General features: G+C 45.9%; 1 protein-coding gene across 5 annotated transcripts in view; it reads left to right on the top strand.

Moving 5' to 3' along the window:
- Positions 1-12,720, top strand: part of secisbp2 (SECIS binding protein 2) — a 121,263-nt gene that overhangs the window by 26,703 nt on the left and 81,840 nt on the right. For all 5 annotated transcript variants that reach the window (XM_087997158.1, XM_087997154.1, XM_087997150.1 and 2 more), the window contains exons 4-5: positions 7,874-7,994; positions 10,880-11,112. In XM_087997158.1, the coding sequence (XP_087853284.1) occupies positions 7,874-7,994; positions 10,880-11,112 (354 nt within the window). The remainder of the gene's footprint in view (positions 1-7,873; positions 7,995-10,879; positions 11,113-12,720) is intronic.

The following is a 12,720-nucleotide window of genomic DNA, read 5'->3' as shown; positions in this document are numbered from 1 at the left end:
TGTGGAACGCACTAGCTGGAACAGTTGTAGACTCGCCAACTTTATGGGCATTTAAATGGTCAATGGATAGGCATATGGACGAGGATGGAATAGTGTAGGTCAGATGGGCTTCGGATTGGTTTCACAGGGCAGCGCAACATCGAGAGCTGAAGGCCCTGTACCGCACTGTAATGTTCTTTTGTTCTAGTGTACGCAATAAGGTAAATTAACTTGTACAGATTGTACCTACCAATTTCAATGTTGTTGGTATCACAGATGTGGCTGTAAGAGATCAGGGGTGAAAATTTAATATATTGGATGTACATCCTACTGAAAGGACAGGCAGAGGGTCAGGTTACTTTGTTAGTAAGAAATTAAATTAAATTGTTGCGAGTGATGCAAAGTCGGAGGGGGTAGCATCTTTGTGGGTAAAGTTAAGGAATCACAAAGGGGGGGAAGAAGGACCCTGATGGGAATAGTGTACAGGCCTCCTAACAGAAGTCAGGATGTGGAGAAGAAAATAAATTTGGAGACAGAAAGACACTGTTACAACAATCATGGGGACTTCAATATGCAAGGTGGACTAGGAAAATCAGGTTGGTTGCGGATCTCAAAAATAAATTCATGGAATGCCTGAGAGTTTTATTTGGACTAGCTTGTGGTAGAACTTACTAGGGAACAGGCAGTTTTGGATTTAGTGATGGATAATGAGGCAGACTTGATTAGGAACCTTAAAATGAAGGAATCCCTGAGGAGACAATGACCATAACATAGAATTCACCCTGCTGTTTGAGAGGGGCAAGCTGGAATCAGACGTCACCGTATTACATTTAAGTACTGATAAACCTCGATTATCCGAAAGAGATGGGTGGGCACTATTTTGTTCAGATAATTGATTATTTGGTTAATCAATTCAATGCCTCTCCTCTGGGACTCAGTTTTCTGTTTTAAGTCTGCTCCCCGTTCAGGAGAGCAGACTGCAGCACACTGCACGCGAGCCCCTGCCTGCACCCCCCCAACCCCATCCAATACTGCCCGCATCCCCAACCACGTCCAACACCATCTTCCACACACACACACACACACACATAAAAAAAGACTTGCAAGTCTTTTTAAGATATCTAAAAGGTAGGAGAGAAGCAAGAGTGGACGTTAGACAGCTGGAAAATAAAGCTGGAGAAATGGTAATGGAGAGCAAAGAAATAATGGAGGAACTGAATAGGTACTTTGCATCAGTTTTCAAAATGGATGACTCCAATAGCATAACAGAACTTCAAGACAGCCAGTGGCAGAGGTGAGGGCAATGGCCATCACTAAGGAGAAGGTAGTGGACAATTTGCAAGGTCTGAAGGTGGATGATAAATTATCTGGATCAAATGGACCACACCCACAGAATTATGAAGGAGTTAGCTGAGGAGATTTTAGAGGCATTGGTAATTATGTTTCCAAAATTGTTGGAGTCAGGGAGGGACTCAGAACACTGGAAAATGGCTAATATATCATACCTGTAGGGATGGAGGAAGGCAGAAGACTAGACTGGTCAGCCTGATCTTGGTCATTGGTAAGATTTTGGAGTCCTTATTAAGGTTGAGATTGCGGAGTACTTGGAGGTGCATGGTAATTTTAAAGCTGAGTCAGCCCAGCTTTATCAAGGGGAGGTCATGCCCGATGCCTGACAAATCTGTTAGAATTCTTTTGAAGAGTTATTAAGCAAGTTAGACAAGAGAACCAGTAGAGAAGGCGGTGCCGAGTCTGAGGGCCGGGACTGAGAAAAGGTGGGGGGAAGGGAAATGAGGAAGCTGGAGAAATCTGTATTCATCCCTTGTGGTTGGAGGGTTCCTAGGCGGAAGATGAGTCGCTCTTCCTCCAGGCGTCGTGTTGCCATGGTCTGGCGATGGAGTAGGCCAAGGACCTGCATGACGTTGGCGGAGTGGGAGGGGGAATTAATGTGTTCAGCCATGGGACGGTTGGGTTGATTGGTGCAGGTGTCCCAGAGGTGTTCTCTGAAACGTTCCGCAAGTAGGCGGCCTGTCTCCCCAATGTGTAGGAGGCCACATTTACTGCATCCGCTGCACCCGATGTGGCCTCCTACACATTGGGGAGACAGGCCGCCTACTTGTAGAACGTTTCAGAGAACACCTCTGGGACACCCGCACCAACCAACCCAACCGCCCCATGGCTGAACACTTTTAACTCCCCCTCCCACTCCGCCAAGGACATGCAGGTCCTTGGCCTACTCCATCGCCAGACCATGGCAACACGACGCCTGGAGGAAGAGCGACTCATCTTCCGCCTAGGAACCCTCCAACCACAAGGGATGAATACAGATTTCTCCAGCATCCTCATTTACCCTCGCCCCACCTTTTCTCAGTCCCAGCCCTCAGACTTGGCACCGCCTTCTTGACCTGCAATCTTCTTCCCGACCTCTCCGCCCCCAACCCCTCTCCGGCCTATCACCCTCACCTTAACCTCCTTTCACCTATCGCATTCCCAACCCCCCTCCCCCAAGTCCCTCCTCCCTGCCTTTTTATCTTAGCCTGCTTGACACACCCTCCTCATTCCTGAAGAAGGGCTTATGCCCGAAACGTCAATTCTCCTTCTCCTTTGCTGCCTGACCTGCTGTGCTTTTCCAGCAATACATTTTTAAGCTCTGATTCCCAGCATCTGCAGTCCTCACTTTCTCCTAAGAGAACCAGTAGATGTGATCTATTTGGCTTTCCAAGTTGCAGCATAGAAATTGCTAAATAAAGTAAGAGTCTACGGTGTTTGGGGCGTGGTGCTGGCATGGGTAGAAGTTTGGTTGATTGATTGGCAGAAGTCAGAGTCAGAATAAAGGGTTGTTTTTCAGGGGATGGCAGCTGGTGACCATTTCTGCAGTAGAGTCATAGAGGTGTACAGTATGGAAACAGACCCTTCAGTCCAACCTGTCCACACCGACCCAGATACCCCAACCCAATCTAGTCCCACCTGCCAGCACCCAGCCCATATCCCTCCAAAACCTTCCTATTCAAATACCCATCCTGATGCCTTTTAAATGTTGCAATCATACTAGCCTTCACCACTCCTCATTCCATAAACGCACCACCCTCTGCGTGACAATGTTGCCCCTTAGGTCTCTCTTTATATCTTTCCCCTCTCACCCTAAACCTATGCCCTCTAGTTCTAGACTCCCCCACCCCAGGGTCTTTGTCTATTTATCCTATCCATGCCCCTCATGATTTTATAAACCTCTAAGGTCACCCCCCACCCTCCGACACTCCAGGGAAAACAGCCCCAGCCTATTCAACCTCTCCCTATAGCTCAAATCCTCCAACCCTGGCAACATCCTTGTAAATCTTTTCTGAGCCCTTTCAAGATTCACAATATATTTCTGATGGGAAGAATATTGCACGCAATATTCCAACAGTGGCCTAACCAATGTCCCATACAGCTGCAACATGACCTCCCAACTCCTGTACTCAATGCTCTGACCAATAAAGGAAAGCAAATCAAACACCTTCATTATCCTATCTATCTGCAACTCTACTTTCAAGGAACCTGCACTCCAAGGTCTCTTTATTCAGCAACACTCCCTAGGACCTTACCATTAAGTGTATAAGTCCAGCTCTGATTTGCTTTTCCAAAATGCAGCACCTCCTATTTATCTGAATTAAACTCTATCTGCCACTACTCTTGGGACCATAACTATTCATGTAATGCATTAACCCTCTGGATGAAGGAAGTGAGGACATTGTGTCATCTGCAAACCAAGCAACAAAGACAGATGGGGGGGTGGGTGGTTTGCAGATAGTGTTGAGGAAGCAAGAAGGCTGCAGACGGTCTTTGGTAAAGAAGTAGCAGATAGAATGCAGTGTGGGAAACTGTGAGATCATGCACTGTATCTCGTTTCTGCCTGGGTTTCCACAGGTTGTCTTATTTCCTCCCATGGTCCAAAGATATGCAGGTTTGGTGAATTGGCCATGATAAATTGCCCTTCGTATCCAGGGATGTACAGGCTAGGTGAATTAGCCATAGTAAATACAGGTTACAGGGAGCTGTGTAGGGTAGGGAGCTGGGTCTAGGCTGGGATGCTCTTTGGAGGGTTGGTACAGAGTCAGTGGGCTGAATTCCTTCTTTCCGCACTGTAGGAGTTCTATGATGAAAACTCTGATCAAACTGCACTTGGAACATTGCAAGTAGTTCTGGGCCCAAAATTTAAGGAAGGTTGGTGTTGGAGGCGGACTAGAGATTACAAGAATGATCCTATGAATGCAGTGCTTGTTAGTATGAGAAGCAATTGCGGACTGTGGGTCTGTATGTGATGGAGTTTAGAAGGATCTCGGTGTGGGGGGGGATTTGATTAACACTTAGAGCATCAAGAGGCCTGGATAGAGTGAACATTTAGGAAGGCCTTTTCACTAGCCTGTATCTAAGGCCACAGGGCGAGTAGTCACTGAAATAACTACATAGTGATATCAACAAGTTTCATCCCACCATCAAACTCACCATGGAATACTCTCTATTATCTGTCTCATTCTTGGACACACGCATCTCCATCAAGGATAGGCACCTATGGATAAGCCCTACGCACATACAGGATCTGTTCAGATGAGGAGGAATGTGGCGGGCACCTGGAAGTACTCTAGGATGCCCTCCTTAAGAACTGGGTACGATGCTCAACTCATCGACCGCCAGTTCCGACGTGCCACAGCAATAAACCGTAATGACTTCTTCAGGAGACAAACATGAGTTGCAACCGACAGGGTACCCTTTATTGTCCAGTGCTTCCCAGGAGCCAAAAAACTACGCCATATTCTTCGCAGCCTGCAACACATTTATCAATGAGGATGAGCACCACGCCTCCACTTCTTGCCTTTTAAACAACCGCCAAATCTCAAACAGATCATTGTTCGTAGCAAGCTGTCCAGCTTTCAGGACAGCACTGAAGTGGGAGATGTCACTGGGCAGGGTGACACTAGGCACACAGACACACAAGATGGCTATTGAACTATAAGTTGGCCAATTGACACACAAGATGGCTGCTGGACCATAATTTGGAGAGAGACAGCGGAACAAACACAGACACAGCCTGGGGCCACCAGAATGCTAGCACAATGCATTCGCAACCTAGTTGATTAGCTTAAGGTGGGTCGGGGAGAGAATACACAGGAGTAGCGTACACTGCCTGCTGAAGTTTCTGGGTCCAGCCAACGGACTCGATACAAAGTGATAACCAGGGCTGCCGTAATCGTACCTTTTCAGGAAGAACGATTAGCACCAATTCCTACAGCAATGGACTTCTGCGCAGACATTGAAACTGACAATGTCTACACTGAAACTGACAACGACCGTGTTGAAATTTAACAAAGGCTGCGCTGGAATTGACCATGACTGTATCGATACAATGAATGATTCTGCAATGTTTACAATAAACAAACCATGTTACAAAGACAATAACCTACTCACTGACCTATTGTATTACAAAATGTATAAAAGTGTCTTGACATGTGCTCCGGGTTGAGCGAGAACTCGCAGCTGACCACTGTGCTGTTTGTCTTTCCCCGGAGCTCCGGTATTTCCTCGTACAATAAACTGTTATTGAACCCTGACTCTGACTCAGGCTGGTGACTTTTCCCCACAACAACACCATCCAACCCTGTCACAGTAGGTGCTGCAAGACGTGTCAGAATGTTGACACGGATACCACCATTCCGCGTGGGGATACCTCTCACCATAGTTGCAGGGACTCCTGCAATTCGGCCAGTGTTATCTATCTCGTACGCTGCAGGCGAGGATGCCCTGAGGCATGGTACATTGGGGAAACCGAGCAGAGGCTATGGCAACGGAGGAATGGGCACCGTACAACAATCAACAGACCGGAGTGTTCTCTCCCAGTCGGGACATTCAACCTCGGACCTTCGGGTGACCGTCCTCCAAGGCGGACTTCGGGACAGGCAACAATGAAAAGTGGCTGAGCAGAGGCAGTTATCCACCCATGGGGATGGCCTCAACCATGACCTTGGGTTCATGTCACACGTGACCCCATTGCACTCTACACGTGTAGGCGCACGTGCGCACACACAGAAGCACTCCTACACATGCGCACGCACACACATGCAGAACCTCTCATATGGTCTCACATTCACGTCCACACTCTTATATGCACTCTTTCACAGAATTAGAACCCTTTCTCCTCCCACAAATACACACACTCTATCAACCCCTCCTCCCCCCACCCCAAACACCCACATGCACACATACACATATAAGTTTGTGGGGTGAATTTGTACTTGCAGAATTATATTTTATTGTGCTCAAAAACTGCATGAATCCATGTAAGATTTTTAAATTTTTTTTTAGGTTAGAATCAATCTGACCATTGTGGCACAGACAGTCTCACACAGGGTAGCTCACACCTTTAAATGCATTATCTGGGCTGACATGACTGTAAACTTTTTAAATAAGTTCTGTGATTTACATATGAAAGAATTGAAACCAATATGTTCATTCTAAAAGATGAGGGACTTAACAAACAATCCAGGTCTTTTTCAATATATAATTTCAGTGTAAACCTTTGCTATAAATTCAGTGTCTTATACTCCACAACCACCTAATGAAGGAGCAGCGCTCTGAAAGCTAGTGCTTCCAAATAAACCTGTTGGACTGTAACCTGGTGTTGTGTGATTTTTAACTTAAGGACAGAAGTTCACATGATCCTTGCACATGTTGGAGGTGACACTAGTGGAAACATGTAAAATGTACAAAGTCTTAAATGAAGCACTATTAGTTGCTTTATAGTGATTATCACAGAGCCATTTCTCAGCAGTGAGTTAACTCCTTAAGGAAGGGAATGAAGAAAACCAATGAGAGAAATTTTGACTTGATTCATGTATTGTAGTCGCATGTACCTAAGTACAGTGACAAGCTTTGTTTGTGAACAGTACAGGCAGATCATAGCAAACAAGGACATACAGATCATAGTGTGCTTGGAGTGAGGCATACAGGTTACACTGCACAGGAGATACAGGTTACACTGCACACTGCATGAAGCAAGATCAGCATTAACAAGGTCAGCATTATTTGAAGTTAGAGAGTGCGTTCATCAATCTAGTAACAGCAGGGAAGAAGCGGTTTCTTGAACAGTGTGGGGCATGTGTTTCAAGCTTTTATATGTTCTGCCTGTTGGAAGAGGTTGTAGGAGAGCATTACTGGGTTCGGAGGGGTCTTTGATAATGCTGAAACTTTATTGCTGGAACAGCACAGCAGGTCAGGCAGCATCTAGGGAACAGAAGATTCGACGTTTCGGGCACATGCCCTTCTTCAGGACGTCGAATCTTCTGTTCCCTCGATGCTGCCTGACCTGCTGTGCTGTTCCAGCAATAAAGTTTCAGCTTTGATCTCCAGCGTCTGCAGACCTCACTTTCTCCTCTTTGATAATGCTGGCAGACTTTCCATGGCAACAAGAAATATAAATGGAGCCCCTAGATGGGAGGTTGACTTCTGTGTGCAACCTTCTGCAGTATCTTACAGTCCTTGACAGAGCAGTTGCTGTACCAGACCATTATGCCCCCAGATAGTATGCTTTCTATGGTGCACCAGTAAAAGTTGACAAGGGACCTTCTGGGCATGCCAGATTTCCTATGCTGCCTGAGGAAGAAAAGGTGTTGTTGTGCTTTCTTTACTGTGTCGCATTTTTCTTGACTATTGTTCCTCCTAACTACTTGATGCTTTTGACCCTCTCAATCTCTGCTCCATTGATGTAGATAGGGGCATGCTCCTGCTTTCTTCCTGAAGTCAATGATTTGAAATGTTAAATTTTAAGAACAGAATGTATCCAGTAGTGAATGTAAGCTACATATTCTGTAGGTTAATAATAAACAAGCTCACTGATGTAAACAGTTTCTATAATTTTTAGGAAACAAGATCCAGAAAAGATTTTAAAAAACAGAGGCAAAATGCAAATGAAGTACCTGAGGTTGCAACAGATGAACAATTACAACAGCCTGATGTATTAAAGAATAATGTAACCAAATATCGTAAGTACCAATATATTTAATTTTTGTTGGTCAACATTTGACAGTTGCAGTTCTCTGCATTTGATTTATTTCAAAATATTCCATATTGGAAAATTGTATAAAATATCAGGATGGTTTTGGTTTAACATGCTACTCAAAACCTAATATAACAAGCAGTTTGTTTAACAAGTGTGAATAATTCATCCTTGTGGTATGTGCAGTTGGTTAGAAGACTGTTATTGATATGATTTTAAAGGTATATTACCACATTCGGGTGTAGAGTTCCATCTTGGTTTGTTTCTGATTGTCGTGCAAGTACTTGCTCGATAATCATAAAACAAAGGTCTGTGGATGCTGTTGATCTGAAACAGAAACAGAAATTGCTGGTGAAATTGAGCAGGCCTGGCAGCGCCTGTCAGGGGAAAAAAAGCAGAACAATGTTTCAAGTTTGGTGACTCTTCATTAGAACTGATAGCAGCTAAGAAAAACGGGTATTTGTGCTGAAGACTAGGTTCGGGAGGTGTGGGAAAAGGAGAGGTAAACGGATAAGTGGAGACGAAGAGAAGGAGAGAGAACTGAAAGGGGTAGGTAAAAGAGGAGATCGTGGTTGGCAGCCTAGGACAAAAGAGGCTGAATAAGTGACAAGAATGAAGGTCGCGGAGAATGGGGTAGCTTGTGCAATGCTAAAAGCAAAAAAGTATAATGTGATAATAGGCCCGAGAATGGGTGAAAATGTGTGGCTGTGCAAAAGGCAACCAATGTCAAACCAAAATTTTAAAAACCGAATGTATCCACTAGTGAATATAAACTATATATTCTGCAGGTTAATAATAAACAACCTCACTGATGAGGTTTGCAGCTTCTATAATTTCGAGGAAATTAGGTCAGAAAAGATTTTTAAAAATGTAAATGGTGATGGTTTTTTTAAAAAAATGAAAGAATGGCATCAATCTCTAAAGCTATTGAACTTGATGTTGAGTAGTAGGGGCTGCAGAGTCCCATATGGAAAATGAAATGCTGTTCTTTAAGTTTGCACTGAGGCTCGCTGTAATACGCAGCAGGCCTGAGACAGAAATGTTGGCATGGGAACATGGTGGTGTATTGACGTGGTAGGTGACTGGAAGCTGAATTATTTTTACTGACAGAAATCAGGTGTTCTATAAAGCAGTCACTAGTCTGTGTCTCGTCTCCCAGTGTCGAGAGCATACTGTGAACAGCAAAACAGTAGACTAAATAGATTGAAATTGCTGCAGGTAAATTCTGCAGTGACATGGGAAGATGCGATGGGGGTGTGGGGAGGTTTTGGGAATGGATGAGGAGTGGACTAGCATGTCCCAACTTCAGCATAAATACCAGCTTTTCCTAGCTGCTGTCAATTTTAATGAAGAGTCACGGACCTTTCTTCCCATAGATGCTGCCAGACCCATTGAATTTCAACAGCAATTTCTGTTTTTGTTACTTGAGAGAGATGGCCTGTGAAGTTTACAGGTTCCAGGTGAACATTCCCTTCAAGGAGAAAGTGAGGGCTGCAGATGCTGGAGATCAGAGCTGAAAATGTGTTGCCGGAAAAGCGCAGCAGGTCAGGCAGCATCCAAGGAACAGGAGAATTGACGTTTCGGGCATAAGCCCTTCTTCAGGAATGAGGAAAGTGTGTCCAGCAGGCTAAGTGGAATTCATTGCCACGGAGTGCAGTGGAAGCCGGGACGCTAAATGTCTTCAAGGCCGAGATTGATAGATTCTTGTTGTCTCGAGGAATTAAGGGCTACGGGGAGAACGCTGGTAAGTGGAGCTGAAATGCGCATCAGCCATGATTGAATGGCGGAGTGGACTTGATGGGCCGAATGGCCTTACTTCCACTCCTATGTCTTCTGGTCTTATGGTCTAAGATAAAAGGTAGAGGGGAGGGACTTGGGGGAGGGCTTTGGAAATGCGATAGGTGGAGGGAGGTCAAGGTGAGGGTGATAGGCCGGAGTGGGGTGGGGGCGGAGAGGTCAGGAAGATGATTGCAGGTTAGGAAGGCGGTGCTGAGTTCGAGGGATTTGACTGAGACAAGGTGGGGGGAGGGGAAATGAGGAAACTGGAGAAATCTGAGTTCATCCCTGGAGGGTTCCCAGGCAGAAGATGAGGTGCTCTTCCTCCAAACGTTGTGTTGCCATGGTCTGGCAATGGAGGAGTCCAAGGACCTGCATGTCCTTGGTGGAGTGGGAGGGGGAGTTGAAGTGTTGAGCCATGGGGTGGTTGGGTTGGTTGGTCCGGGTGTCCCAGAGGTGTTCTCTGAAACGTTCCGCAAGTAGACGGCCTGTCTCCCCAATATAGAGGAGGCCACATCGGGGTGCAGCGGATGCAATAGATGATGTGTGTGGAGGTGCAGGTGAATTTGTGGCGGATATGGAAATGTCCCTTGGGGCCTTGGAGGGAAGTAAGGGGGGAGGTGTGGGCGCAAGTTTTGCATTTCTTGCAGTTGGAGGGGAAGGTGCCGGGAGTGGAGGTTGGGTTGGTGGGGGGTGTGGACCTGACGAGGGAGTCACGGAGGGAGTGGTCTTTTCGGAATGCTGATAGGGGAGGGAAATATATCACTGGTGGTGGGGTCCGTTTGGAGGTGGCGGAAATGACGGCGGATGATACATTGTACATAGAGGTTGGTGGGGTGGTAGGTGAGGACCAGTGGGGTTCTGTCCTGGTTTCTCCTTCATTTCCCCTTCCTCCTTCAGTCCCTTTATTCCCTTCAGTCTGGGAGCAATAATGGCTGATCAGATAGAGACATTTCAAAGAGTTATGGGAAACTATCAGTTCTTTGTCATTGTTGCACTCTACTGGTGTTATTTTGTCCTTTGGGTCCTATGTTTATTGACTAGTTTCTGCATTCTCAGCACTGAGATTAACTATATATTTCTGTTTTTGTACAGAAGTCAAGCGGTCTAACAGATGCCACCACAGCAAATCAAACTCCATTCAGAAAATTCAAAGTGAATCTGAGTCTAAGGCTGATATCACACCTGAAATCACTTTAAGTGATTTCCCCGAATTACAGAGCTCATTAACACAACAATGCAACCGTGCCCTCGGAAATGTCAGGGTGTCCAGTAAAGGCTCCGAGCAGTCTGCCAAAATATGGCCATCAGATGATGCAGCACAAGTGGTATGGGGCACTGTACTGTAAACAGTTTACAAGTAAATTAATTGCTTTAATCAAATCTTATTTACTGTGTGCATTCTTGATTTAACTTTGAGGCATCTCTAGTTACAAACAAAAGCAGTCTATCTTCTTATTAAAAGCTGCTTTAAGTTTAGAGAAGTTTAAAATAATTTGGACTAGTGCCAGAATTAGTCGAGAAATGCATAGATTTGAAACCAGCCTAAAAAGAAGACCCATGATACACTCTCTTGATGTATTAAACAAACCTTTATTTTGTCATGTTAACGCATTGTTAATACTTGAATTTCATTGTGGATTAGAGAGAGTCTCCTTTGAATAACAAAGAAGTTATAATCTTCATATTATCCGCTTTGAAAATGGCTTTCAAGGGAATCTCAACACGGTCAATTTTCCTTGGTGCCACTGCAGCATATATTACTGTCTGGCATATTGGTCTGTTCACCAAAATATCAGCCTTCTACTGCCTGGGTAACTGATACCGTTGAACAAGATAGATGGATCAGGATGCATATGCTTAATGACATTCTCAGCCGAATGAACTGGATGAGTGGGCTACCTCAAGCATCTTTATTGGCTTCAACCCTGTTAAACTAGTACACCAACAACCGTTTTCTGGATTAGTGGTGCTGGAAGAGCACAGCAGTTCAGGCAGCATCCAAGGAGCTTCGAAATCGACGTTTCGGGCAAAAGCCCTTCAGGAATAAAGGCAGTGAGCCTGGAGCGTGGAGAGATAAGCTAGAGGAGGGTGGGGGTGGGGAGAAAGTAGCATAGAGTACAATGGGTGAGTGGGGGAGGGGATGAAGGTGATAGGTCAGGGAGGAGAGGGTGGAGTGGATAGGTGGAAAAGGAGATAGGCAGGTAGGACAAGTCCGGACAAGTCATGGGGACAGTGCTGAGCTGGAAGTTTAGAACTAGGGTGAGGTGGGGGAAGGGGAAATGAGGAAACTGTTGAAGTCCACATTGATGCCCTGGGGTTGAAGTGTTCCGAGGCGGAAGATGAGACGTTCTTCCTCCAGGCGTCTGATGGTGAGGGAGCGGCGGTGAAGGAGGCCCAGGACCTCCATGTCCTCGGCAGAGTGGGACGGGGAGTTGAAATGTTGGGCCACGGGGCGGTGTGGTTGACTGGTGCGGGTGTCTCGGAGATGTTCCCTAAAGCACTCTGCTAGGAGGCTCCCAGTCTCCCCAATGTAGAGACGACCACATCAGGAGCAACGGATACAATAAATGATATTAGTGGATGTGCAAGTAAAACTTTGGATGTGGAAGGCTCCTTTAGGGCCTTGGATAGAGGTGAGGGAGGAGGTGTGTGCGCAGGTTTTACAGTTCCTGCGGTGGCAGGGGAAAGTGCCAGGATGGGAGGGTGGGTTGTAGGGGGGGCGTGGACCTGACCAGGTAAATTGTGGTCTCTAAAGAAGGAGGCCATCTCGTGTGTTCTTGGTGGAACTGGTCCTCCTGGGAGCAAATCGGCGGAGGCGGAGGAATTGGGAATACAGGATGGCATTTTTGCAAGAGGTAGGGTGGGAAGAGGTGTAATCCAGGTAGCTATGGGAGTCGGTGGGTTTGTAAAAAATGTCAGTGTCAAGTCGGTTG

Source organism: Chiloscyllium plagiosum, unplaced genomic scaffold (assembly GCF_037043375.1).
Source record: "Chiloscyllium plagiosum isolate Xiang-an unplaced genomic scaffold, Cpla_swu_hap1 HiC_scaffold_2, whole genome shotgun sequence".
In the NCBI taxonomy this organism is placed as follows: Eukaryota; Metazoa; Chordata; class Chondrichthyes; order Orectolobiformes; family Hemiscylliidae; genus Chiloscyllium; species Chiloscyllium plagiosum.
The sequence above is the reverse complement of the archived record's forward strand: the minus strand, read 5'-3'. Positions and strand labels throughout refer to the sequence as shown.